This window comes from Anomalospiza imberbis, chromosome 1 (genome assembly GCF_031753505.1).
Source record: "Anomalospiza imberbis isolate Cuckoo-Finch-1a 21T00152 chromosome 1, ASM3175350v1, whole genome shotgun sequence".
NCBI classification, from domain to species: domain Eukaryota; kingdom Metazoa; phylum Chordata; class Aves; order Passeriformes; family Viduidae; genus Anomalospiza; species Anomalospiza imberbis.
In genome coordinates, this window is record NC_089681.1 from 37178645 (window position 1) to 37205103 (window position 26459).

Below are 26459 nucleotides of genomic sequence, written 5' to 3' on the forward strand. Positions count from 1 at the left end.
GCCAATTCTTACCACACGCTCCATTTCTGGCTCCCTAGACATCAGTTTCTCAAATTCTTCAATCTTGGCTTGGTCGATGTCTTGCTTGAGCTCCCAAGTGCTGTCTTCGTAAGGAAGCGAACACCACTTCACCAGATAATGCACTACAGGCTTTATTAAGACAAAAATTACATTGTATCACAATACAGAAAGAATAAAATTGTACCCTTTCTTACAGGAGATCTGCAGGCTAGATGAAATTCAAAAAGCTTGATCAGACCTGAATGCCTGACTCAGCCAGAAGAATAAGCAAACAGCAGGCTGACACCTTGACAACCTAACCAAGTAAGATGAGAACCTGGAGAATGCAGGCTTACCACCAAAACAAGCATAACACATTTGAAATCACTAAGGTTAGACAAATTTAGAAGCAAAACAATATTCACATTTCAACCCTTACAATTCTGTGCTTTCCTACATATTTAAAAATCAACTTGTTTTATCAGCGTCATCAGAAACTTCACAACAGACAAGTCAGCCATCACCATTCACTGACAGAGCAACATGGAAACAGTGACACTGCCAGTGAAGCTTTCTATTCTCCTAGGACCAAAAAGGAATCTCCTGGAAAACAAAATCATCTTTTTTTGCATAAAAATGAAGAAACAGCGAGTTCAGGACCTCTTCTGTAACAGGTAGTCTAAACAATGTCTAAACCATTATGACAATTAGCTAAAACTCTTTCTTGACATTTTCATTTAAAATCTGCATTACATGCATGAACATCATATTTCTGCAATATTAAATATCACTTCTTTGTTGTTGCTTTTTGGTTAGTTGTTTTGTTTGCTTTTTAAAATATAGGTAACTTAAAAAAAGTTTGGAATTCTCCCTTAACCCCCTTTATTTAAGGGAAACTGCTACATTAGCCAATGTTTTCTCAAACATGTTCCTATTTTTTAGGAGCCAAGTACAGGTATTTTTTAGGAACCTACCTACCTATTTTTTAGGTCCTACTACACCGTGGTAGTTTCTGTAAATGCTTAATATATTCTAATTAATATATTTCTAAACAATAAATTCTAAACACAATATCTATATGACTAGAGATGCACCAGAAGTTTTTTTTACCTCTCCGTTATCATCTGTGCTACGTGAAAAATCCATGATTCGATCAACTTCCACATAATCTGGATTAAAAAGCTCATCATCAATCTGTTCAAGGAGAGAGGCAAAAATATAAAAGATATCTCTATTAGCCCTTCCTGAGAGGAAAAATTATTATATATTTCACCAGGCAATAATATTTTGGGTCACAGTGACACAGAATTTATATTTGGCAAACTTCAACATGTTAATTGAAATGCTACAATTCAGCAAGATCATTCCCCGTGAGGGAATCAGACTTCTCAGACTTTGTTAACTGGGCCTCTTAATTACTGTGTGAAACCTTTTACTGTGAGAGAATGTTTAAGAATATTTTAAATGAAGTGTGAAATTACAATTCACTAATGAGCAATCGAAAAGGCTTATGGCATGCAATGCATTTAGCATTCTTGAAAACTACAGCTCGCAATAAAGAAATTAGAGCCTTGTACATTAAGTGCCTTTGGATTATTTTAACTACTAACACTTTACAAGTAAGATTTAAAGATTATTATTTCAAAAACAGAGAAAACACAATGCATGCATACAGAGTTTCTCCAAAAAATCACAATTTGTCAGGTTCATTCTTATGCTTTAAACAACTTCCAGGATTCTCTTCCATACTAAAGCATTGCAGTTCATTTTACAGCTTTAAGGTACACTCTAACAGAAGAGAGAGCCAAAATGACTGAAGACTGTATGTTTTAAAAGCTTTTTCTGAAACAATTACAAATTCCAGTAATTTACAGTAACTTGTGATCCACTTGGAAACAGATTAAGAAGAGAAAATGGAAACAATTCCAGGTATCTTCACTTAGAACAGGTGAAAGTTTTCAATTTGCAACAGGTTTTTATTTCAGATTGAAATAAATATAAATAAATAAACACAGTAGTTCATGAACACAGGTTTTTTGTTGTTTTTTGTTGTTTTTTTCTTAAATGAGAGCATTTTTCTAAAAGGTAATCTTTCAGAGACACAAATCAGCAGACCTGGTCTTTTATTGACAGGACCCCTGCCACATTACTGCTTATGGCTCTAAGTGAAATTAAATTGATGATAAAAAGCTTTGAATCCCTAGTGAGCAGCAGTCCATAACATAGAAAAAAGGCATGCATTTCTTATGGCATAATCAGCTCCTGAGAAAAAAGACATGGTAGTGATTCAGTCAGGCTTACAAGGCTAATAACTAGCCACTCACTTCAAGAAAAATGACCAACCAAAACAAGAGGAAAAAGTATACAGCCAGGATAGATCACTTGACTTTCATAAACTTGTAGGACTTGCATCCAGAACCCTTTGTGCTTTATACAAGAATAAGTACTACTGATATATCACACAGTTATTCAAAATGTTCTGCTTCCATACAGAACAAGAATTCCTAAGAATACTCCTTAAATACCCAAAAGAAAAAAACAAACAAAAAAAATCGTACTTCAGAAAGGAATTTATTCTGGCCCTGTTTTGCCTTAAACCGCTTAATCTTCTGCTGAATTCTCTTGTCTTTGTCCAGCTCTTCCACAGACGCCCACTGACAGTGAAGGTAAGAACTAGAAGATGAAACAGAAAAATCTTACTCAAAACTCTGCTTCCATTGCACTCCTGATGTATTCCACTAGTATAACTAGATCTTTCCAGCACAGCGTGGTACTATGCTTGGAAAACCTGACACTATCTTCTTTACCATACAGGTTATTAACCAATCATCTTTACTCAAAGTAATTATACTTACTAATAGAGAAACTCGTCAGGAAATAGAAACAACTCCAAATGAAAATTTGAATACATACCCTCTATACTTAGTTTGGCACAAAACTAGGATGATTTTTATTGCACATGCTTGAAACATAATTCCTATACAAGACACTTATGGTACAGTCACTACTTAGCATTATATTCTAGCAAAGAGTAGGATTTTCACAAGTTAATCAAAAGATGCAACTATTTTAAGTACTACCATCCTATATAATTTTTTGTGATAACAGCATTGTAACTCAAAATTACTTGTGAGTTTTTTAAGACTGACAGAGAGAAAACGCCCTTGTAAATGCAGCTCCACAGTAACAACATAGAAGAAGGAACAGTATCTCTGCCAAAGTGACTTGTCCCACTCCATAAATTTAATCTGTCAAAACCTAAGACAGCACAGTTAACACAAAAATTATGTCTATGTAATAGAACTAAACAAAGCATAATTAAGCAATTAAACATTATACAATAAACAATATAGTGCAAAGGATACCAAAATGACAGCATATTTAAAGTGAAGTCAACTATGTGCAGTTAGCTGCCAAAAGCGCCTTTAAAGATTTCTGTCTCTCAGGCAGAAAATTTGGTAAAATACACAAGGTGTGCTATTTTCCTACAAGAAAAGTGAGCTTATCCAGCTATGAAGTGTTTTATTTTAAACAGTGATTGCATTCCAGCCTCAGTGTCCAGAAGTGAAACAACATGCTGCTCTCACCACGATTATATTCCTCTCATGGAGGGGTAAAGATCTGCTGGAATATTGAAAGCCATCTCATATTTTGTTATCTTAGACATTTTGTTCAACATAAATCTTGTTTTTGATACAACATCAAGGGTTATTTTTGAGTAGTTTGCACACACTCTACAGCTGCAGTTAGACCTACACAGCACAGGTGTGTGTCCATGAGCCTGCATGCATAATGTGCCTTAAAGTATGTAATAGCAAAGCAATTTTACCTATGGATTTAATTTTGGAGAGAACACAAATTAACACAACACTGCCAAACCCTGTACCACCAATGTAAGGTATTCCCCTGTTCATTTGTCACTGTTTTGGATTAAACATTAAATATGTTTAAAGTTTGATAATAATTTCTATCTGTTACAAAACCAGTTTTGAAAGCTATTTGGATAGCAATCAAAGCTGTAACTTTACTTACAAGTTTTTGTACTTGACATAGAATTCCTCTACTTCTATTTCCTCTCCGTTCTCCATCTAAAAGAAAAGAAATGTTGAAACGTGAATTAAATCTCTAAACAGCCCAACTTAGTAAACAATTTAAAAACTATCTGAGATATGGACTATGGTCCCCACACAGAGACACAAGTGGAGGTGTAGGAAAAGGTTTGTGGGGGAGGACATGGGTGAGGAGTTTCCTCCAGCTGCTTACCCAAGTACATACTGCACTGCTTACTACAACTTCCAAGACATGAATCATTTGAACTCCTCCCTAACCACATGCAGCTTCATTCACAACCTCACCCCAAATCTGGCTTTCTGCCAAACCCACAGTGTTAAGTAGAAGCCAAGTGTACCATTTTCTCAGGCAGCAGCCAATTAGCAACTGCACTCCTGAATGCCATATGTATTATTTTTGGCTGGCTCATGGCAACTTTACATTGTGGGTTTTGTAATGTTTTAAAAAAGAGTTTTAAAGGGGGTTTATTCCTCCATATAGTTAATAACTCCAAACAAGAAGCCATATAAAACTAAACCTTATACCTCTGCTAGAATTGTAGTGCATCAGTGTTCATGGCTTTAGTTTTACTCAATGGTGCAATTAAATTCACTCAGGCAAGATGTCTCACATACAGAGCAGCCAAATTAAATTAACACCCAAAAACTACATTTAAAGCAAGGTTAAAGTTGTGACATAAACCAGCAAAACCAAGGGCATTCAGTGCTAAGAGTTGAGCTACCCTTAACTTATCCCTGGTGCCAAACTACTGCATAACATATGGCATGTAATAAATACTTTGTTGAATTACTCCTTAACCCAGCCATAGGACAAACTAAGGACAGTACACCAGGCACACATTTAGAATTCAGTTTATGTCACAACATTAACTGTTTGTTTTTACTAATGAACTTTAGGAAAATTTTAAACAGAGCAGCATTTTCTGGTTCATACATTTCATCAGGACAACATAATCTGTAATAAATACTGTATATGCAGCATTAAACAGGCAAAACTGTTGACTGCTGTATAAATCAACAATTTTTGTATTTTTATATATATATTTAAAATATATATACACATGCACACACAAGAGGGACTACTCTAAAACTTGAATTGCCATCTTTAGTTGCTGGCTAGATTTTACCTCTGCAGCAGTGCAATTAAAGAACAACAGTAGCAGCTGCATTAAACTGTGTTCTAGCACAGTGAAGTTCATGCATTCCCAGTCCCTGATTCACACAGCATTCCTTTACTTCCTGAGTAGCAAGGAAGTTTCAGTTTAGCATTTACATCATTCCAGTACAGTCTGTTTGCATTCCTTCCTAGAGAGAGAAACAATACTGGTTTCTACCTATTTTTCCCTAAAGAAGTGGAAGAAGATTACTGGTGCTACCTCTTGATCTTGAATCTTCCATCAAAGATAAGCTCTCCAAACCATCCTCTAAACCCAAACACAGTGGAGAAATTCTCTGACACTTACAAAGACACTGTCAGAGGAAGGAATCTGGAGACCATAAAGATTCTTTTTAAACAAAAAATTCAGAAGAGTCTTTCTCAAGATGATATTAATATTTAGAGATCAAAACTGCACTGAAAAAAGAAGCTGGAGATCACATTATCGGAACCTATTCACTGCCCTGAGGCAAAATTAGTCTTTAAGAAGTCAACCCTAATTTTAAGACATTAACTTCTTTTATTATCTAAAATGTATTACAGCCAAGTCTCTTTGATTACTATTAAACCAGAATCCTTTGAGATCCATCAGTATTACAATGACAACATCATTAAACACCTTTACATAGAGGTTTCATATTAACCAGCTTCACTCCCCTCAGCAGCATTTCAGTCAAACGTATTTTCTGTCAGCTGCCAACTTAATAACAATAATTCACAATGCACATCTTGATAAATTCTGTAACTCTCATAAGTAAAACACAATTTTGTATTGTCTAATAGGCAACTGGTCTATGTTATTAGATGCTCTACGAGAGTGCATCAAAGATTCACCTAAGCAAAAAGTACTTCAGAAAAAATATTTTAAAAATCTTAGCCTGGTATTCAGCACTCAAGCAGAGGTTAACAATACATCACTTTAGGGTATATGAGACAACAGCTTATGCCTCTGATGTCACTGTGCACTCCTCACTACCTGTACACTTACATTAACCACATAAAAAGGTGAGATAGAACATTTATGCAAAATTCTCCCCAAACTGATTACACAGACATCCTAAAATAACAAACAGCAGACTTGGGCAATGCAGGACACTTCAAATTACCACTTCCAGGTGTGGCCAGGATCTGATTTACAGTCTCTGCAGATAATTGAAGAAATAAATGACCCCTTCATTCAAGCAAATACTTAAAAGCACATAATCTTGCATGCCATTGCCACAGAGGTGATACAGTAACACTACTAATGCAAAAGTTAGTTGTATAAGGCACTCAGGTGTAGAATCAAAAGCTTGGGGGAAAAAAAGCCAAAAAAGCAACCAACCAAAAAAAACTAAGAAAAAAACGAACCATGAAAAAAACCCAAACCACCACAACTATCAACTACCAGAAAAATAGCAGACAGAACACATTAATAACAGATGCAAAGCACCACAAAAAACCCAATCACCTCAATTGATACACAGCACAAAATCATAAAATCCATTTGAGGAAGACATGCAGGTATTGCACACATTTCAATTAATTCTAATTCTCACATGTACTAGTAGGCAAAAAGAGACATTGACACGTTTAAAATGCAGGTACAGGGTTCTACAAACTCCCTATCTTTCCAAAATATGTGCTATTTCTGCTGGATAGCATAATCAGTCCTAGCTATTCCTTTTCAAAGTTAAGAAGTAGGAATTCAAAGGGGACTGAATGAAAAATTTCAACATCCAAACTCATCAGGTTTGGAAAGAGAGTGACACATGTACTTCATACTTTCTGCAAGAAGAAAGAGTATTCAAGGGAATTCAACATTCCACATTAGAAACAACTGTGAAAAACACCATCTTTTTTACTTCAAACAGGAACTCGGTTCTACCTTTTACTCTACGTTTCAAAAATGGCTGCAAATACAGTGCTGCATCCTATCTGGTAACTCCAGAGCTACACTAAGGCTATTTCTCAGAAAACCAGCATGATTTTATGATAAGCATACTGCTCCAAAAGCATACTCATTATCTAATGTCCTTTACTTGAATGCAACATCTTTGTTACAACCTAATGCACTGAAAGATTTCCTAGTGAATCCTCTCCTCGTGTTTATTTTATGCACTGGTCCTGATCGCAGCAATTTTACTTTGATTAGTAATCTAACAACCAGGGTTTTGATGACGTTAGTAAGAGTGTAAAAGACCTTTAATAAAAGCACAGTTGGATACTTCAGATGTTAAATATTAACATCCTGAAATCCATTTTTTTTTGAAATTTGGAGAAGAGGGTTGGGGAGAAGAGCAGGGAAAGAAGAGACACCCCTCAAACCTGCAAATACAATCCATAAAAAACATTAAAGAAAAAGCTCAAAATAGAGCTTGCCTCCAGCAGAGCTTGCAATCAAAGACATGTAGGCAGCAGACCAACTACTTCCCACAAACTGCAGCAAAATACACACTCCCCATGAGTAATCACACCTTTGTTTGCAGGGGAGAGGAAGAAGGGAAGAATAATTGGTGAAAAACAGCTTCCTCTGTAAAGACATTTATGAAAGGACCACATCCTCCTCTCCTGCCTAGTAGACCATCAGGACAAGTAAATACTCACTTTATATTACCTCAAGTTTATCTGAAAAAAAAAAGCCTGTGATTTGAAACACAAAATAGAGCTCTAGCCTTAAAAAAAAAAAAAAAAAACAAACAGAAAAAACACTCTAAAAAGCCCTAGAAGCTTATGCTGTAAAATGCCTAAACAGGTCAGATTGAGTCACCAGAATTCATAACATTGAATGAATGTAGGTTTACAAAATTGTTAATGATGTTAGGACAGTAGTAATAAAATTGAATACATACATCCCACCCTGCCCAAGAAAACCAAACAAAAACCCAAAAACAAACACCAAACCACCACAACATTGAAAAAAAAATCCATTAGTAAAGGCAAACTTCCTTTCTCCAATTTGAAAATTAACACTGAGGCAAAGATGAATTGCTGGTTAACAAAGATCAACATGACGCTGTATCGGTCTAAATCAGACAGTTTTCTGTCCAGCTGTAGTACAAGTCAGAGAATTAGCTCCACAAAAGAGTCTATAAATACAATCATGCCCTTTTTGGAATAAGTTCTTTTCTATTTCCTTCTCAGAGTTCTAATACTTTGGAAATGCAAAGGCCAATCAAGTTGAGAAGCAGATTAGAAAAATGTGTAAGCAAAGTAAGAACTTAACTAGGAACCAGGGCAGAATTATAATGGAACCACACTGAACTTGAGTGTTTCATTTACCATCTTAGCATAGTAACAAGGAAGATATTCATCACCTCTGTATGCATCATACTTGGTCATATGTAAATTTGTTTCAGCTGCTAAGCACAACTGCCATCAAAAGATGCAAAAATTATGGGCAAGGGTTTTGGAGTTCTCTCATTCCCCAAACTCCTATGAAGAGCACCACAGATTTCACCCAGGCATGTATATTTGCAAAAATCAAATTTTTCATCCAAAAAAAGCAAGAAACAAGTAAAAGATTAAACAATCTGTTTTGTGTATGACTGTTGAATAACATGTTGCATACCATCTGAATACACTTTCAGGGAACCTCCTCTATTCAACAGAACAGTTTTAATTGGGAATATCCAAGGCATTTGAAGAACTCAGTAACGGCTTCAGCAGAAATATGCTTAGCCTGTTTAAAATATGGGGAGGAAGGGTATTTGGTTTTACCTTTTTCTTGACTAAACGGCTACTCATGATTTTCTCCACAATAGGACCTTCAGCATCAGCAGATTCCTACATCATAAACAGCATACAAGAGTTATGGGAGTGCATCTTTGCTAAAGACTTCCTTCGTTAGAAAAACTTTAAAATATTTTTTTGTAACAGAAGCTTAATACCAAGAGGGCATTCTCCTCCTAGCATGAGAACTTTGAGGACTCAAAGAGATTTTATACCATAATAAAGGATCGAAGGATACTTGTTTGAGCCCATTTTTAAGACCTAGTGCAACTCCAGCTCTCACAGTTAAGAAGGCTGATGTGCACAGATAAATAGATATAACAACACGAGCAGTTCCCCTGTGCTAAAATAATACATGCTTTCAGCACCATACAGTCTAAATAGCAAAAGATGTTCAGAAGCTCTAGCTGGCTGAGCAGGTGTCCACACGATCACTCTCAAAACAGCCTGCAATTCTCTATTACATTAATTCACTATTACAACGGGAGGCAAACCATCCCAATTCCCCTTCTGATAAGACACAATTAACAATGGAGATCACATACAATATTTCACAAGGCTTAACAAATTGCCAAATGAAATACTAAAGAACATGGATATATTTCCAATAGGTCATCAGTTAAATGAAGTAGTTCTTTGAAAAAGCACTACAAAACAATGAGATTGTTACAAACAGTCATTCCTACAGTATTACCCCTCATCTTATTCAAACTATTTTATCCATCATTTACATTGCACAGAGAATAAAGTGTACCCTGCTGAGTACTACAAGGCAGTAATTTCATAAAGGAGTTCTTATGGTGCCTAGCAGCAGGGGACAAGCTTGAGTGGTTTATTAAAGTCACAGAAGCCAGACCACTGAATTCACAGAAGTACATTCTAGATTTCTAGCAGTACAGTATAGGTTTCCTTTGGCTAGGGACTACTAATTTCAAAGAACTCAGCTTGAACTTTCAAGCTGTGTATCATCAGCTTGCAAACAAAGCCATGAGTTGATATATTCTTTAAGAATGTAAAAATGAATGCCTTCTGGCACATTCTATCAATCATGTACAAATGTCGTTCAGGAAAAGGGCCCATATTTGATCTATGAATGCTGCAGTTATGGCAACCTTTCCAGTCTGTTCATATCTGACCTGTTGCTCTGATTGAGAAGTATTTGAAGGAGAGTCTCTTCCAGCAGCATCAGCATCATCAGCCTCCTCATCTGAAATCTTGAACTCCAGGTCTTCTGTATAACGCTTCCTCTTCACCTGCCTGCTGGAGCGTCGTTTCTGAACAGAAAGCATTCATATTTTTTCATGAGAAACAAAGCTGATAAGAAGCAGAGTAACCAAGAAAACTTCTCTGTGTCTCAAATACATTAGTGTGCAGTAAATGCTGTAATTTCTACAACACCCTGGTAGAAAGAGTGGACTCAGGACACTACTATTGCAAATTCCTGCCTCTTAGCCGTTCTTCAATTCTGTAAGCAAAAATCAAAATAAACCTAAAGTGAAACAAAAATCAACCACAAATAAAAATCGGCATAATGCTTGTTCCAAGTTGTAAAGTTGGGGGGGGGGGGGGAATTCTTCACTTTTTTTAACATTACTAAAACAACATTAAAAAATTAGGAAGCCTATCTCAGAAAGCAATTAAAACCCAAGAAGCTGCACCTCTCCATTCACATCTGTAACAAACTTTGACAGATGGCCAACACAGGAGCCAAACCCCACCTTTCCACAGCGTGGCCCACTGCGTTGCTAAGCAGTGACAACACACTTTCTTCCTCTCCCCATCCACCCAGTTGTACCGGGATTATCTTGTAGGGGAAACACAATGAAATACGATTTCCTCACTTCACTGACCCAGCACTGTTCAGAAAGGCATCCTGCAGCACAGCATGGGAAAAGACCCCAAACTAATAGAGGAGAATGGAAAACTTGAACCACCCCAAATTGAAAACATGATTTCTGTGCTCCCATATCCTCACCACCAGGATGAGATAAAGCTTCAGCAGTACTGAACAAAATAACCAGTAAAATACAGAAGCATGCATTTGACAGAATTTGCAACTTGATGTCCGGTGCTGGGTATTGTTTTTACAACAATAAAATTCAACTTCCCAGATAGTCTGCATCAGTTTATGTATTTGAAAAGCTGTAAGCATATGTTGCTGAAGAAAACTGTCAACTGAGCTTCAACTATCTTAATGTATACATTAAAATTATGTTGACTATCAAGTGTTAAAAAAACCTCCACCTTAATGACTTGAAACACTATTTATTTATATATTTTACATTACTTATTTATACATCTTTCTCAGCTACTGCACTTCTTCACTGATACATGCAATTACTTATGTAGCTTGTTTAACAGACTTACACACCTGAGTCTCTCAATATACATAGACAAAGTCAAATACTTAACTTTTAGATAGCTAATCATACGTTTTAAAGCATAAATACCTGGTGCACTTTACAAAATTAGAAAATATTTATTTAACTGAAAATGAAATTTTTGAGCACAGGTCAAGCTTACATTACCCTTTTAAACAATGGTGATGTGACATCTACCTTTAACGCAGTAACTTATGGGGGTTTCCACAAAACAATATTTTTATGCTTCAAAATAGTAACACTTGGCAAATTTGCATCTTGATTTACAGGATCACTGATGGGAAAATACCAATTTTCTTCTGACTTGGTAAGTAAGTCTTACCATTATTTTTGGTGCCAAAAATATCTTCTTCCATTTCCCTAACAGAGAGAATATTTAAAACATAATGGTAGCCTTTACTTGATATTTTTTCAACTTGATGAACTTCCTGTTTCCTCTTACATTTATATGTGGTTTTGCAATATTTATGCACTGTTGACAGAAACTGCACATATATTTACCTGCATCTGATTATCTTTAACTTATTAACTGATCTACAGGTAGGAAGGTGAGTAATAGGTTTGATAAAGGAATATAAAACACCTGCATAACACACGGGTATTTCTCCTCTTTAAAGAAAACAGTGTATCACTGCATTACTACATAGTATCTCTACAGAAGGCTCAGGATTTTACCCTAAGAATGCAACTGTGTCTTAGACAACCGAACAACATCAATCTCGGTTGAGAAATGCATAACAAGCTTATTAATAGTAGCTGTCCCAGTAAACATGGTCGGAACCCTTTCCTAAGTTCATGCAAAAAAGTGCACTATAGCATGCACAGTATGAGAAAGTACTAAGAAAACAGTTTCCTGAAATACTTTTTTACATTTAATTAAAAAGTGATGCAAGTGCCCTAGTACTTCTATTTCAAAAAACAAAAACAAAAAAAAAAAAAAAAAATTAAAAATCAAACATAATGTTTATCACCCAATTGTGTTTGACAAAAAGAAAGTTTTTGTTCCACTAGACTGAAAACAAGCAAACCATGGAGAAATGCTGAATTGTAAATGGAATATAATCACCTACAAATTAACCCAAAAAACCCATCCAAAGCCCTGAAGTTGCTTCATCTTTTGCCACTGTCATTAATCAGGATGGCAGAGATTTGCAGCACAGAACAGAAAACTTAATTCTTCAAACATTTTAACATCTGCATGGTTTAACACAACTCCTCTAATTCAGAAAACACAGTCTGAAGGAGTCAGGAAGAACACACTCTTCTATTGCTTCTTTTGTTTTTAACTAGAATATACTAGATCGCTCACATTTCATTATTTACTATATTCTTCTTGAAAATATTGGGAGGAAGGGCATAAGCCATGCTTTTGTAGGACAACTAGACTTTTGCCAAAGTCTTCACAGGCTGCTTTGACCATTCCCAATTAGTCTGAACATCTCTCATAACCAGAAGCAACCCATCCACAACCTGATGAGCAATGGACAAATGCAGTGGATTTCATGTACACTGGTATGACTACGTAGGAGTCTCATACTTTCCCCACTACAATTTGCCCGTACCTCTTCATGAGGGGATTCTTATTTTTACTGCCTGCTCAAAACACTCCCAGCAGAAGCAAGCCAGGAGCTGACCACTTCTTAACATGTCAAATGACAAAGCACACAAAACTTGTCATATATGCTACTCCATTTCCAGATTTGCTTTATGTGAAACAAAGTTTGGATAGAAGGTGATAGGAATGCAGTGGTCAAGAGAAATTAATCCATGTGAGCCCATGACTGGTAGTCCTGCAAAAGAAGCCTTTCATCCACTAAAGCAGTGTAGCTACAAGTGCCTCACATGCATGTTTCCAACACTCTGCTCTGTCACGTCTCATTCTTGATTTCACAAGGTTTGCAAAGCCAATGCAAGAATGAACACCGAGCTTATAAGCAAGACCTGGTAATAGTGCATTAAGTCTACAGAACAGAACATTCAGCATCATAACTGCAAGAGTAATCAAAGAGAATGTGTCAAAACTCAGCAGCACCATTCACATATCTGCAAGAAACAAGACTATAAAGAAAAAATATGATGAAAAATACTTGGTTTTGTAAAATATTCACCACGGTGATTTTCATTTCTCACCTTCTTTGTAAACAACACAGAAATTATCCAAATACCTGTATCTCTATAACAAAGACCATGAAAACTATTGCTTTATGCTTCTAAGTTGGCAAAGTCTACAATGAACTTCAACAATAGCATTACCTGAACCCCTGGATCATCTTCATCTTCAGGATGAGGTGATGGTGGTGGAGTTTTTTCCAAATCTGAGTTTTCAGAACCTTCCTTTCCCTTGTTAACCTTTTTCTTCGCAGCGCTGGCTTCTGAATCTTGCTTCTTGCTACTGAAACAGAGGTATTAATCAGATTTTGTAGAAAAATATAAGCAAGAGATATTTAAAAAAGAGTTGATCTGTGAGATGTTTGCTTTGAGTGACTATATTTTCAATTGCCTTTCTGAAGTATTTCAAAGTAACTACAAAATCAGTGATGCATGGGCCATCACTACACATGCCTTAACAACAGACACCTTGCTTCTTTCCTTCAAGACCTTAGACAGCGACACTCGATGTGTACTCAACAAGAAATTAAAATGAGATGGGAAAGGAAGAGCTGCTCTCTTCAGAACCTGCACTTTCTGAAAGCAGTGTTTGGACAATCTGACACATGAGAAGAGAAACAGGATTACGCATGTGCTTGTCTTCTATTAACCATGCAGCCCAGGTAAGCAGAACCAGAGCAAGCATTACCAAAACAAAGGACTGAATTAATCTTCTTCTACAATCCCTGCTATTTCCAAGCAGGAAGTGCTCTTGAGGGTCAGTGCTGAGGGCATCCATACAGCTTCAATGTGTGCAACTACAGCTTGTACAGGGGGAAAAACACCATACTAGCATCTCAGCATCTACACAATACTAGAAAGCTATATCCACTGACCATGTTTTGAGGGTTGGTCCTTCCCTTCCTCCCCCATGAAAATGTTCATCACCTGAAGAGCTGGGATTACATGTCTCCAGCTGCACTCAGAGGCTTGGAAATGGGTAAAGACATAGGTACCAAAATGCATTTAAATACACCTTTGAGCATAGCTTTAATTTCACCATCACCAAATCACAAACTGAGATGATCTGCAACATGGCAGAGGTGAAATTTTTAAATGGCAACAAAAATCGATGGTAGAAGTTAGTATTTTAAAGCACATCTAGCCTTTAAGTCTGAGGCAGGTTTTTACTAATTTTTTTGTGGTCAGCTCCCAGCAGGCCATTGCCAGTGTGAGTGGCTTGCTAAGGGAAGTTGCTGAGACGGCTGACAGCAGAGCAGAGCCGTGTGCTGGTACCTGACACATGGCAAGCACAGGTCACCAAGCGCTGTATCAGATACTTTTATATGGCTTCTACATTCTCATCATTTTATTTTCATACCTGGGAAACTGCCCAGGCTTTGTTTTTTCTTCAGGATCCTCATATTTGTAATTTCTCATTTAAACATCAGCTTTAAGTCTGTTCATTATGATCAGCATATTAGCCCACCAACAGTGTATTTTGGAGCTGTAATTTTAAATTTTCCAATAGAGTCACATGTCTCTTCAGGACTGCAACAACTCAGCTACAACGTTTTCTCCATGCAGCCTATGCGTAAACTAGCACTTCCAAATTTTAAAAACTAGCATTTCCAAATTTAAAAAAATAATTAAAAAAAACACATTTACATATGAAAAGACTGTGAGTTTTGAACACAGATTTGTATTATTGCAAAATTGTCTCTACTTAGACCTACTGAGGCCATATCTGGAGTGCTGTGTCCAGTTCTGGACTCCTCAGTGAAACAAAGACAAGGAGCTAGTGAACATGATACAGAAGAGGGGCACAGTGATGATTAGGGGTCTGGAGCATCTCTCCTAAGAGGAGAGACTGTGAGAGCTGGGCCTGTTTAAAGAGAAGACTGAGACTAGATAATCTGCAGAGGTCACTTCCATTCCTAACAATTCTGTGATTCATGAATGCATATAAGTATCTCAATAGTAGGTACCAAGAGGATGGTGCCAGACTCTCTTCAGTGATGCACAGTGACAGGACAAGGAGCAATGGCCAGAAACAAAACCAGAAGTTTCACCTCAACATGAGGAAGAACTTCCTTACATTGAGGGTGGCAGAGCACTGGAACAGGCTGCCCAGGGAGGTTGTGAAGTCTCCCTCTCTGGAGACATTCAAAATCCAGCTGGACACCTTCCTGTGTCACCTGCTCTAGGTGACCCTGACTTGGCAGGGGGCTTGGATGAGATGATGTCCAGAGGTGCCTTCCAACCTTACCAACTCTGTGATCCTGTGAAATTAAGAGGAGCTTTTTTGACACAGCTCAAAAAAAGCCTACCTTAAACCGTGACAATTAAAAAAAAAATTAAAATGAAAGGAGATGTGGGGGGAAGAGTTCGACACGGCGCAAAGAGCGCGGGCACAGCGGGGGCAGAGTTTGGCACGGCGGGAGGAGCGCGGGCAGAGGGCGAGCCCCGAGAGGCGGCGGGGCCGGGCAGCGCGCGTCCCTCCCTCCCTCCGTCGCTCGGTGCCCGGCGGGCTCCCCTCCCTCCCCGCCGGCGCTTGTTTCCGCTCTGGCTGCCACCAATGGCACAAAAAGCCGCAGCTGAAGCGGGGCCCCCTTCGCCTTTTCATCCGCACGCCGAGAGCGCTGGCGTCGCCCCGGCAACCCGCGGCCACGTGACCAGCACCTGCTCCGCTGGCCGGCGGCCACCGAGCGCTGCCATCTGCTTCCCTCAATCAGCGCCCGCCCGCTCCCGGCACCTGCGCGGCCGCGGCACGGGAACCCCCGCCGCACACACACCGGCTTTCATCAAATCACCGCCAAACCGCTTCCAAAAACACCGACTAAAAACTGAACACCAAACAGCGACCAAGCAAAACAAACACAAAGCACCGCTTTACGCGTTTCTCGAACTTGTTTAAATGGAAGGTGAAGATCGCCGCCAGGTGAAACGCGCTGACAGCCCGGCGCTTTTCCCCCCTGACCCCCGTAAATCGGAGAGGGGTGCACAATTAAAGCTCAGCCGTCGTGCCGTGCCCCCGGTGCACGGCCGCCTGTGAATAACAGGCTTAAAGCCGGGAAGAATAGCGTGGGCTAGGCGGGATAAAACACCAGCCTGCTGAAAGGCCGGGCAGCGCTAACGAGGGCCCGCCGACCCACCGACCGCGCCGCGCTCCCGGCCGGCCGGGCGCAGACAAAGAGCCCGGCGCTGCGGGCAGGTCCGCCCCGACACGGGTTCCGGTCTGGCCTCCGAGAGACCGTTCTCTGTCCGAGCCATGACTACTTCATGACCTGTATCTACCCCGAGCCGTGCGCCTCGCTGTACACAGGCACTCTCGGCAGCGGAGACGCGGTCGAAGCGATTCGGACAAAGTTTCAAATCACTTCCCTGTCCAGTCCAGTTATAAACACACACGTGAAAGAGAGACCAGCTTGCGGAGAACAAAGCCCGCGTACAGCTCCACCGGGAATTTTAAGTTCTAAATTCAGCAACAGAATTGCTCTTTTTAAATGCACAGCTACAACTTCTTTGAAGGAAAGGGGGAAAAAAAGTGAAGTAGAAATAGAACAGCACCACCCCTCTAAACGCAGGGACACACGGCTTCCCAGGGCATCACACACGCAGGAGCTTCATCTGGCCAGTGAGAGCATCAGCTTCCTTGCATTGCCAGCAACTGTTCTTCATCTTCCCATGGAGCCAGTGTGATTTGTTCCTGACAATTGAATGCACCCACTGTTGACTCAGCCTTTGCACTTTCCAGCAGATCACACTCAGGCCATCCAGCAACCGCATTACCCTGGAACAGAATTACCTGTCCACATGAAGAACAGGCAAGTACTTAAGAGATTGTTCTCAGAGACTCTGCCATTAGGACTCCTTGTCAGTGCTCAACACTGGGTGCACATGATTAGTATTTTCCAAGTCTGGCAACAAGGAAGGTAGACTGTAACATACATATTTAGACAACTATCTCTCATATTTGTTTTTACATATGCATGAATGCAAAATTTAGCTAAGGCCCACTAGTGACAAGGTAAGTGTTCAGTCCCAAAACAAGAACTATAAACCTAGGACAAACTGGAGCAGTATTTGCCACACAGAAAACTTTTAAGTATTTAAAAACTGCCAGTTAAACTCATTCCTCAGTTCAAGTGATATAAATACAGACATTTCAGATTAGATGTTTTACAATCTCACTGTCCAACATCACTTTCTGGTTTCATCCTCTTACCCCCGAGGACTGCACACCATACTGACCCAAAGGGGATCAGTATGAAGACAACCTGCAGAAGGTCAAACAAGCAAAAAACATGAAGAAAAGGAGGTTAAATAGGAAAACAGTAAGTAGTACAACTAAAAAGAGAGCTTGATTTACAATTTGAGAACGATATCCAAACTCCGACAAGGTGTTTTGTGTCAGCTCAGCAGCCCCCAAGAAAACTAGATGAAGCTCCAGAAACTTACAGGGGCAAACCATTTGACTCAAAAGTTATCCCAAAATCATGACATGCTTTGCAGGATTAAGAGGGGAATTAGCCCATATATTCACCCTGTGTAACTACTTCACCTGATCTGCATAACTGATAGATCTGTTTATTAGTACAATTTCTGACAACTATCATGACTTGGATGACGGTTTATTCTATAATTCTATGATCTAAAGGAAGTCAGATGCATTACAATTTTTATTTTACCATTTGGGAACATTGTCCTGTAACAGATTCACGACTGGAACCTAGCTTAGACAAACTTTACACATTCACTGTGGAGCATAAAAAACATTGAAAAACAACCCCACCTTCTCAAAAGGTCAGAGATGTGAGACTTACACTTTACTGCCTTACCCAAGGAAAACAATTATTTTTTAAAGCTCCTAGTGTAATCAAAACTTCTTTTAAAATCAGTTTTTACATATCACAAAAGTAGGAAAAACAACAGACAACAAGGTTTTTTCCAGCCTGAAAAGTCAGCCAAATTACTAAAAAGCTTTGATAATAGTGAAGCCTACAAGGCCTGCCCTGCAGCATAAGCAAAGGTAAATATCAGGCAGCTGGGCTGGTTCAAAAGGGAGATGAGGACAGGTGTGAACAGGAACAGCCTCAACGGACACATGCATGGAAATCTCGCATGATTTCCTGTTCTCTCCCAAAGGCAGCCCCTTCCTGCCTTGCTCAGGATGATCTGACCCTGGGAGTGGAAACTACCACCACTGCCTCGGGACCTCTCTTCCTGTCCTACAGCTCCCCAGGGTGCTGTGTCCTGCTGTCTGCACTGCTCCCCCACGCAGCAGCCTCTTCCCACTTCCGTGGCCAGGAGCCATCCCCTTTCCGATACAACAAACAGCCAAACCGTGCGCCAAAAAAGCTCTTCTCCACCTCCCTCTAAAAACTTTATTACGCTCATGTTTAGCACTCCCCTTGTAAGCAACAACACACTCGCTCTACACTGTGTCCCAGGCTGCTGCTCAGTGTGTGGGGAAGACAAAGCTTTCCCTGCCACAGGGAGGGGAGGAAGCAGATATGAGCAGCCCTGCAAAGCACAGCACACCGCTTTGAGGAGATAGGACAAGGCAAGAGCTCCTGCAAATAGCTGCCATTTGGCCCTTGCAAATGGTTACTGCTCCTGCCACCATAATCGGTGGCCAGTCTCTAGGGTTTCATAGGAAGCAGCAGGAGAGATATCAGCTGTGCTGCAGCGTGATCTTCTCAAACAGGTGGTCCTCATCTCCTCCAGGGACAGGCACAGGAGGAACAGACATCTGAGCCATGACTTTGCAATTCAGTAGGAATACTTGCCTTTCCCTGTCCCTCTACTTTTGGAAAAATCTGCCTGCTTTGCATGTGCCTGAAGCTGGCTTCATGAAGTTTAGAGCACACATAATACTCAGCACCCACCCAATTTAATGAAAACCTTTCACTCGTGAGCCTAAGTTAGCCTACATTTTGCTTTCAAACTTGACTAATTTGGTCCACAAGAAATTTGTTTTGCCAGTGTTATGTTTTTTAGCCACCACTGTATTTGTCTTTCACTATTGGTAGGATAGGGCTAATATCTATTAAAAGTGTAATAGTACACTATAAATGTGTGATCTTTCTTTCACTATGCAGTGTAACATACTAGCAGCTCATTTGGGCATTTTCTTTCTTTTTGAGATCCCATGACACAATTCAAACCACCATGAAATGAATCAGGTTCTTCTATTTTCCAATCTGACTTATCCCTCACATGAAGGTGCATTTCAGTGAAGCAGGCTGCTCATTTTGTCACAACTTACACCAAAGGTAACAGAGATGTGAAGGACAGAGTTTCTGGGGTTTTGTTTTTATTTGTTACATAAAAGGATTATACTTTTAGTTGAAATTGGAACTAAAATAACAGGGTTATGAGCTATATTAAATTACAAAATGGTTAAGATAATTAAACATCACATTTTTTCATCCATGTGTATGCTCTAATACAGCCTGTGTCAAACTTAACTATTAAGGACTTGTTATGCTTGATGCAAAAAAAATTGCTCTTCAATAAATACCTAACTTTATTGACCTTAATTTTATATGATTGCAAAACTCTTCCATTGAAGCTGATCATCTTACTCAGGAATGAGGACCATTAGTTACACACAGTGTTTTTAGATTTCTAAACTACACTATTCCTTTCAATGCTTAGAAGCAAAATACTAAGCAATATAAGCAGTAGCAGTAAAGACATGCCAGACATTAACTTTATCAAAATATTTTACTTCTACATAATCATCCATAATCTGTATTAACATACATTAATCTCACTCATCTAAGATACTGTACTATCTCCTTTCTGGAGTTAGTGCTGCTGAAATACTGTGACTTATATGATTTGGACTGTTGATTTATTTAAAAAACTTGATTCAGTGATCTCTCACTGGACAGGTTCCCCAGTCTTTGATATTGCCAAAGTTTCTTTCACTGATTTAAAATTCTTTGGCAGCATAGGATCCCCACACAGTCTCTGGGTTCTTCAAAGAAGCTTAAAATTGAAGCTGACAAGACCACAAAATGAGAACAACCTTGTTTTCAGGAGAGCATTTGGTAACAAGAGACACAAGCCCATTTTGGCAAAAACAGGACTTTCTCCACAGCCCTGAGCAAGCATAAGGAACACCGAATGCTCTTGCTGTTGCTCCAAACACGTTTCTCTCAAAGGTAAAACAACAGAGCTTAGAACTTACTAGAATACAGTAAATCACCTAGCCAGCCAGGGACAAGAGTCATTGCACGGGAAAGCAGATAAAGACTCTCCTATAAACACAATTAAGCAAGCAGTGTTTAGTTCCTTCAGAAGAAACACTGCTCCTTTAACCTGCACGGCATGCCCCAAGATTTGAGAAGATGCGCATAGAGGTATTAGGATTGAATGGACAGGACAGACCAGCTCTGAGCGCTGATGTCCAGACCATCAGCCATGGGCGTTTTTGAGGCAGACTCCTCCAAGGTTTATCAAACAAGACTTCAATGTTGTCAACTGTGAAGTCCTGCAGTAAACAGTTTTTTACTTTTGGCAGCAAAAATCTGGGAAATGCTCAGTAACATTTACGATGTAGCCTGGTTAGCCTTTAATCCTGTGAGTCCAGGGACCTGGAGTACCTGTCATTAGAGGAAAGTCTGAGGAAGCTTTGCCTGTTTAGCCTGGAGATGACTGGGAAGAAATCTTACCAATGCATACAAGTATCTTAAGGATGGGTGTGGAAACAGTGGGGCCAGACACTGCTCAGAGGTGCCCACTGACAGGACATGGGAGAGTGGGTACAAACTGAAACACAGGAAGTTCCATCTGTCTAAAAAGAAAAACTTTACTTTGAGGGTGACAGAGCACTGAACAGGCTACCCTCGGGGGCTGTGGAGTCTCCTTCCCTGGAGATACTAAAAACCTGCCTGAATGGACCCCATGCAACCTGCTACAGGTGAGCCTGCTTTAGCAAGGGCATTGAACTACATGATCTCTAGGGGCCCCTTTCAACCCCAACCATTTCATGATTCTATGAAAAGGCTATTTTAGCTGATACAATACTTTCATTTCAAAAAGACATACTGGATGATATATAACTTAAGAGATTTTCTAAGCTGTGAATTGCTGCTGTGTATGTAAACTCAATCCTTAGGACAGTCTGGTACACAGCCAAAGTAAATGCTGCAAAAGGGATAGGCTGATCAACTGTAATTTACTGAACGGTTAATATAACCTGTGCACAACAACTCTTGATTTTACAAGCCAGTATTTATAAATTCTTCAAGAAACATCATCTCTGCTAGTACTGAAACTTTTCTGTCTTGCTAAAGCATCAAATAACATCTTACTGCCCATCCTCATTTAGCTATAGAGCTGTATCAAACCTAACCAATAAATAGTCAGTCTTGTAGAATATATGCAAAGCTGATTCATTAAGTGCAATTTTTAAACCCTAATACAAATGGATTTTGCAAACTGATTTGGATTAACCAAGTCTGGCTGTGCTTCCATCTGGAAGTTATATTTTATAACTCTAGCCACATCTTGAAAAACAGATTCAGATGTTTGGAATGAATTCAGAACAGTTGTAAGAAATTTTAGGTACAAATGAAAAAAAATATTGAGCTTTAATGTCTTTGTGGTCTCAGTTTTCTTCCAAGTAGGCATTTATAACCACACTGTTTAGGGACTTGAGGGACAAGGAAAGAATCTGTGTTATTACCTATGACATATTTACTCATGTGTAATGACAGTTTATTCTTTCTTGTACTACTCTGTAACATTTTAAGCCTATCCTGATAAAGGTACACAATGCTGAATGGCAAGTTAAGAAACCCAGTTAAGAAACATGGTTGAACCATCTGGTCTAGCCACAAAGATTTTCTGCTAGGAAAATTGTTTTTACGTGGAACAGGAAAATGAATATCATCCCTACAGTGAGGACACATCAATATCCATATAAAAATGCCTTTTTAACAGCAGAGCTTAGAGCCAATGAGTTGTGTTAGTATAAAACAGTGTCTGTAAGGGTTGCACAGCATACAACAATGTGAAGCACCTAACTTCTTTATTTAGGGAAAAAACATCATCAAACCATTTTACTCTCAGCCTTCATCTCTGAAACCCTACATTAATGTTGAAGCAATTTAATTTCTTAACACAAAAACCACACAGATGAGCATTAGAAGAGAAAGAGTTACTTTTGAAATCTAACACATCCAGAAACTTTTCTGCCTTGAAAGGAAAAACTAACCCTCTGCCTTTCCAGCTTGCTTAAAATAACTGTGAAGCCATAAACAGGAAAGTCAAACAAGAGAAATGTGCCCAAGCTTCTCAAAAACATGATGTTGTAGATGGTATAAGGCAAACGACAAAACAAGATTTCCTCTCCACCCACGCCATTTAGCACAGATGCTCTAGAAATCCCACAAACACAATGTTTTTCTCTCATTGCATATACAGGTTTCCTGACTTACCTAGCCTTTTTGCTGGTCTTGGGTTTTGGCGTGGTATTTTTTGCTTTCTTTTCCTTTGGCTCTTTAGGGGTCTTAGGGACTTTGGGGGTCTTGGGTTCCTTCTTTTCCTTGGGTTCTTTAGGATCCTTCGGTTCTTTTTTTGCCTTGGGCTTTTTCTTTTTCTTCTTGTCTTCTTGGGAGCAATCCACTGAGTTTCTGCTTAGATTCTGGCTGTCAAGTCCCCCAGGAAAGTCTTCCTTACCAAAACCTTTACTGGGACCTTCTGCAGCAATGTGATTGTTTTTCTTTTTCTTTTTCTTTTGCTGTGGCTGCGGCTCAATTGACGGCAGATAATCATCGCTTTTCACTAGCTGGGTATTCGGTCCACTAACCTGAGTCATATCCGGCACTGGTTTCTCTAAAAAGGGTTCCGACGGAGAATGCTGAGAGAGATAAATAGAAATAAAAATTGGAGATCTGAAACTTTGATTTCTAAAACTTTGCTCTTTTGGAGCATGAGGTAACAGAGGGAGAAAATATTAAGCACAAGATTAACCTACTAAAAAGAGTCAGTATATCTGAAAGACTGTGAAGTAATACAGCAAAGAACAAAGCTTTTTGCAGTCAGAACAATAGCAAAATGACCAGAGACTCTTGTTATATCAAGGGTAAAATTATTTGAAAGCTTGTGCAAAGTGGAAATATAGAAAATATTTAGTCTTCAACATGTCAATGCAAAATAAAATCAATTGTTGCTTCACACATTTCAAAATAATTGTTAGTAGAATGATTAACTTATTAAAAATTATTAAGCTGCTCTGGAATTCTGTCCTTTGGGGAGAAAACTGTTAAAGTTTGTTTCTAGACATTTGAAAGAGAATAAAGGTGTATTCACAGGCTATATTGATAAAAAATTAAGGCAATTTACATTGGCTCATCTGTGACAGGAGGTATTTTGATCAGCAAGTGAAGGATTAAGCCACTTGAAAATGTAATACAAGGTTATGTTTTATGTCCAAGATCCACTGCTTCCAGCTTGTACTCGAAACAGATTTGTTCCTGCTCCAGACTGGGCAGAGAACTACAGTAAGTGCTTATGAACATGCATAAACGTCCTATTTCAAAGTCTCTGTAGTGTATCAGGTTTACACCAAACTTACAAACTACAGGATAACCTATGCATAATTACACAAATGTTAAATACCTAGACTAAAATATATTGGATATATCAACAACTATTTTCACTTCAATGGTTCTGTTCTACACAAAGATCTATGAGTCTGCAGTCAAAAGATATCTAAGCTCTACCATGACTCTGCAGCATAACAAAGCTCTGGCCTGCTTCTCCCTGCCTGCCCATGGTTATAAATGCAGGACGACAGTGCTTTTCTAGAAGAAATGTAATAGCATGACACTGTACTGATGCCTTTCTTGCACCTACATATATGGTCAGATCATTTCACCCACCCCCTTTCTCTGTCTGTTTCTCCTCCTTTTCTGTTCCCTAAAAATTAAGTCAGGATGACTCTAGGTGGATTAATCATGGTATAAAAGGGCAGCTATTTGAGGTATTTGATTTGTTGAACTGTGGAGAAGAAAAGTTAATAACGAATAATAATTTTACTTCTACAAAAAGCAGTGCCAGTGTAACTGTAATGTTCTTTGCATTTCCTTTTCTCCACTTTTTTTTCCAATGACACTTGCTGAAAAGTGGCAAGCATGCAAATGAATGGCTACAAAACTATTCCCTGAGCATAAGGAGAACTGGTGGGCATATACAGATAATCTACTTCAGCTACCTAGATCTTAATACAATTTTCTGAGTGTAAACAAACTGAACCAGTGCAGTTGTAACTACTTCTGCCATTTCTTCACAGTAACATAAACCCACCGAACACACTCACATACTCAGAAGCAAAAGGAGCAAGGTTTTTAGGAAGGTAAGACAAGAATGCTGTCTGAGAGAGGTCTGAATGGTACATGCTACACACTACAGTTCTTCATGGAAGAGACAGAGCAAGAGGGAAGGCCTGAGTGACAGACTGATGGTCTGCATCTCTTGGATTAACCAAGGACTTCCAAGGGTGACTTCTGCTTGTTTCTGTCCTCCACATGTTTATTAAGATCCTTTTTAGAGCAACAGGATCTAAGTTGCAGTGGAAATGCAGCTCTAATGAAAATCCCATGCACTCATTGCATTAGCACTGCATCAGTCAGCCCCACTTCAAGACCACCTCATGCTAGGCATCATGAAGTATGAATCAACACCTGTTCTAGAAATCTGTAGTCACCACTGGCACGTACAGCTCCGTGCTGGCAAGTTCACAAAAACTGGGTATCTGTACAGAAAACACTATCCCACAGGGGCAGTGGTAACAATGAGTTCTGCAGTCCAATTATACATTACATAAAATGGTGATCTTTAAAAATGTTCTGATTGGTTGTGAATTTGGTTGAATGAATTAAGTGTCTCAGATTTGTTATATGACACAGAATAAAACTGTCTTCTCTGTATCTTGGACTGATATATGCTTGTACTAACCATTATTTTTAGGCAGGAAAATATAGGGACATTACTGAGATCACCTGTAAGTACTTCTTATCCCTGAGTTTTCAGAGCAGCACTTTTAACCTGTATTTTTGCAAGACAGTCAATACATTTCTGCATTATCTGCTATTTGGTATCTCATGCGTCCTACATTTTGCAGAAATTCCTAGTACAAGTTTCACCAATTTTTTCACTGAGCCATCCCCTACCATACTCAACCCTGTTTTGAAATACTGCTCACCTGCTATATATAACACATAAGAACTTCAGGGTTTTCTTTCCATTATTTGTAGATTTTGTATTGAGCAAGTACCTTGAATTTGGCACTACTTTATTAGTTTGCCATATTATGAGAGACTTTTACAATTACCTAGAAGCTTATAGATAAGGCACAACTTTCTAGGACAGGTCAGAATCGGTAGTTTTATTTTTCTTCCTCTTGTGCATGTGAAACCGCCAAACCAACAAATATAACAAACCACAAGAAATCCAGTAATGGCATGTATATCAAATTTTACAAAATTTTCAACATTGCAACTTCATTAGTGGTATGACCATCACTGAAATCAATATTTTATAAATGCTTCAGTATTCAAAAAAATTAATCCTTGCTGCCTTAGTAAGACTTGTGGGTTGTTTTTGTTTGTTTAAGTCTGAACAATAATTTTCAGTAGTCATAAGCACATCTGAAAGCAAAGCTTTCCAATCTCCACAACAGCAGTGTCAGCCCTTCATGACTTGACATTTGCAGTTTTAATATAAGGTCTGGCCAGAAGGCAAGGCCCTGAGAATGGCAGTGATTGCTGCCACACTGTAGCACCTTGTGAAATTTCAGATTCTTACTTTTCAGAAACCTTATCCACAAGAGTCATTCTCGGGCTCTAAAACAACGAAAGACTATACATTAGACTAAAACATTATGCCTGAAACAAATACTAAAAAACCCCCAAACTTACTGCCTTTTATTTAAAGGATCAAGTTGTGTGCGTTACCAAGCATAATAATACTATGGTTTTGGTTCATATCATTCAGAATCTCTGGAACATTGGAGCTACAAAAAGACAATTCTGC

At 38.9% G+C, this 26459-nt stretch overlaps 1 protein-coding gene across 8 annotated transcripts in view; it reads right to left on the minus strand.

Annotated features, from left to right (window-relative positions):
- CHD7 (chromodomain helicase DNA binding protein 7) overlaps nucleotides 1-26459 on the minus strand; it is a 133275-nt gene that overhangs the window by 36356 nt on the left and 70460 nt on the right. For 7 of the 8 annotated variants that reach the window (XM_068188026.1, XM_068188001.1, XM_068188045.1 and 4 more), the window contains 8 exons: nucleotides 22862-23283; nucleotides 13572-13710; nucleotides 10074-10211; nucleotides 8926-8991; nucleotides 4033-4088; nucleotides 2559-2673; nucleotides 1111-1194; nucleotides 13-150 (listed from right to left, as the gene is read on the minus strand). In XM_068188026.1, coding sequence (XP_068044127.1) covers nucleotides 13-150; nucleotides 1111-1194; nucleotides 2559-2673; nucleotides 4033-4088; nucleotides 8926-8991; nucleotides 10074-10211; nucleotides 13572-13710; nucleotides 22862-23283 — 1158 coding nt within the window. The remainder of the gene's footprint in view (nucleotides 1-12; nucleotides 151-1110; nucleotides 1195-2558; nucleotides 2674-4032; nucleotides 4089-8925; nucleotides 8992-10073; nucleotides 10212-13571; nucleotides 13711-22861; nucleotides 23284-26459) is intronic. The other variant, XM_068188036.1, reaches the window with a different exon arrangement.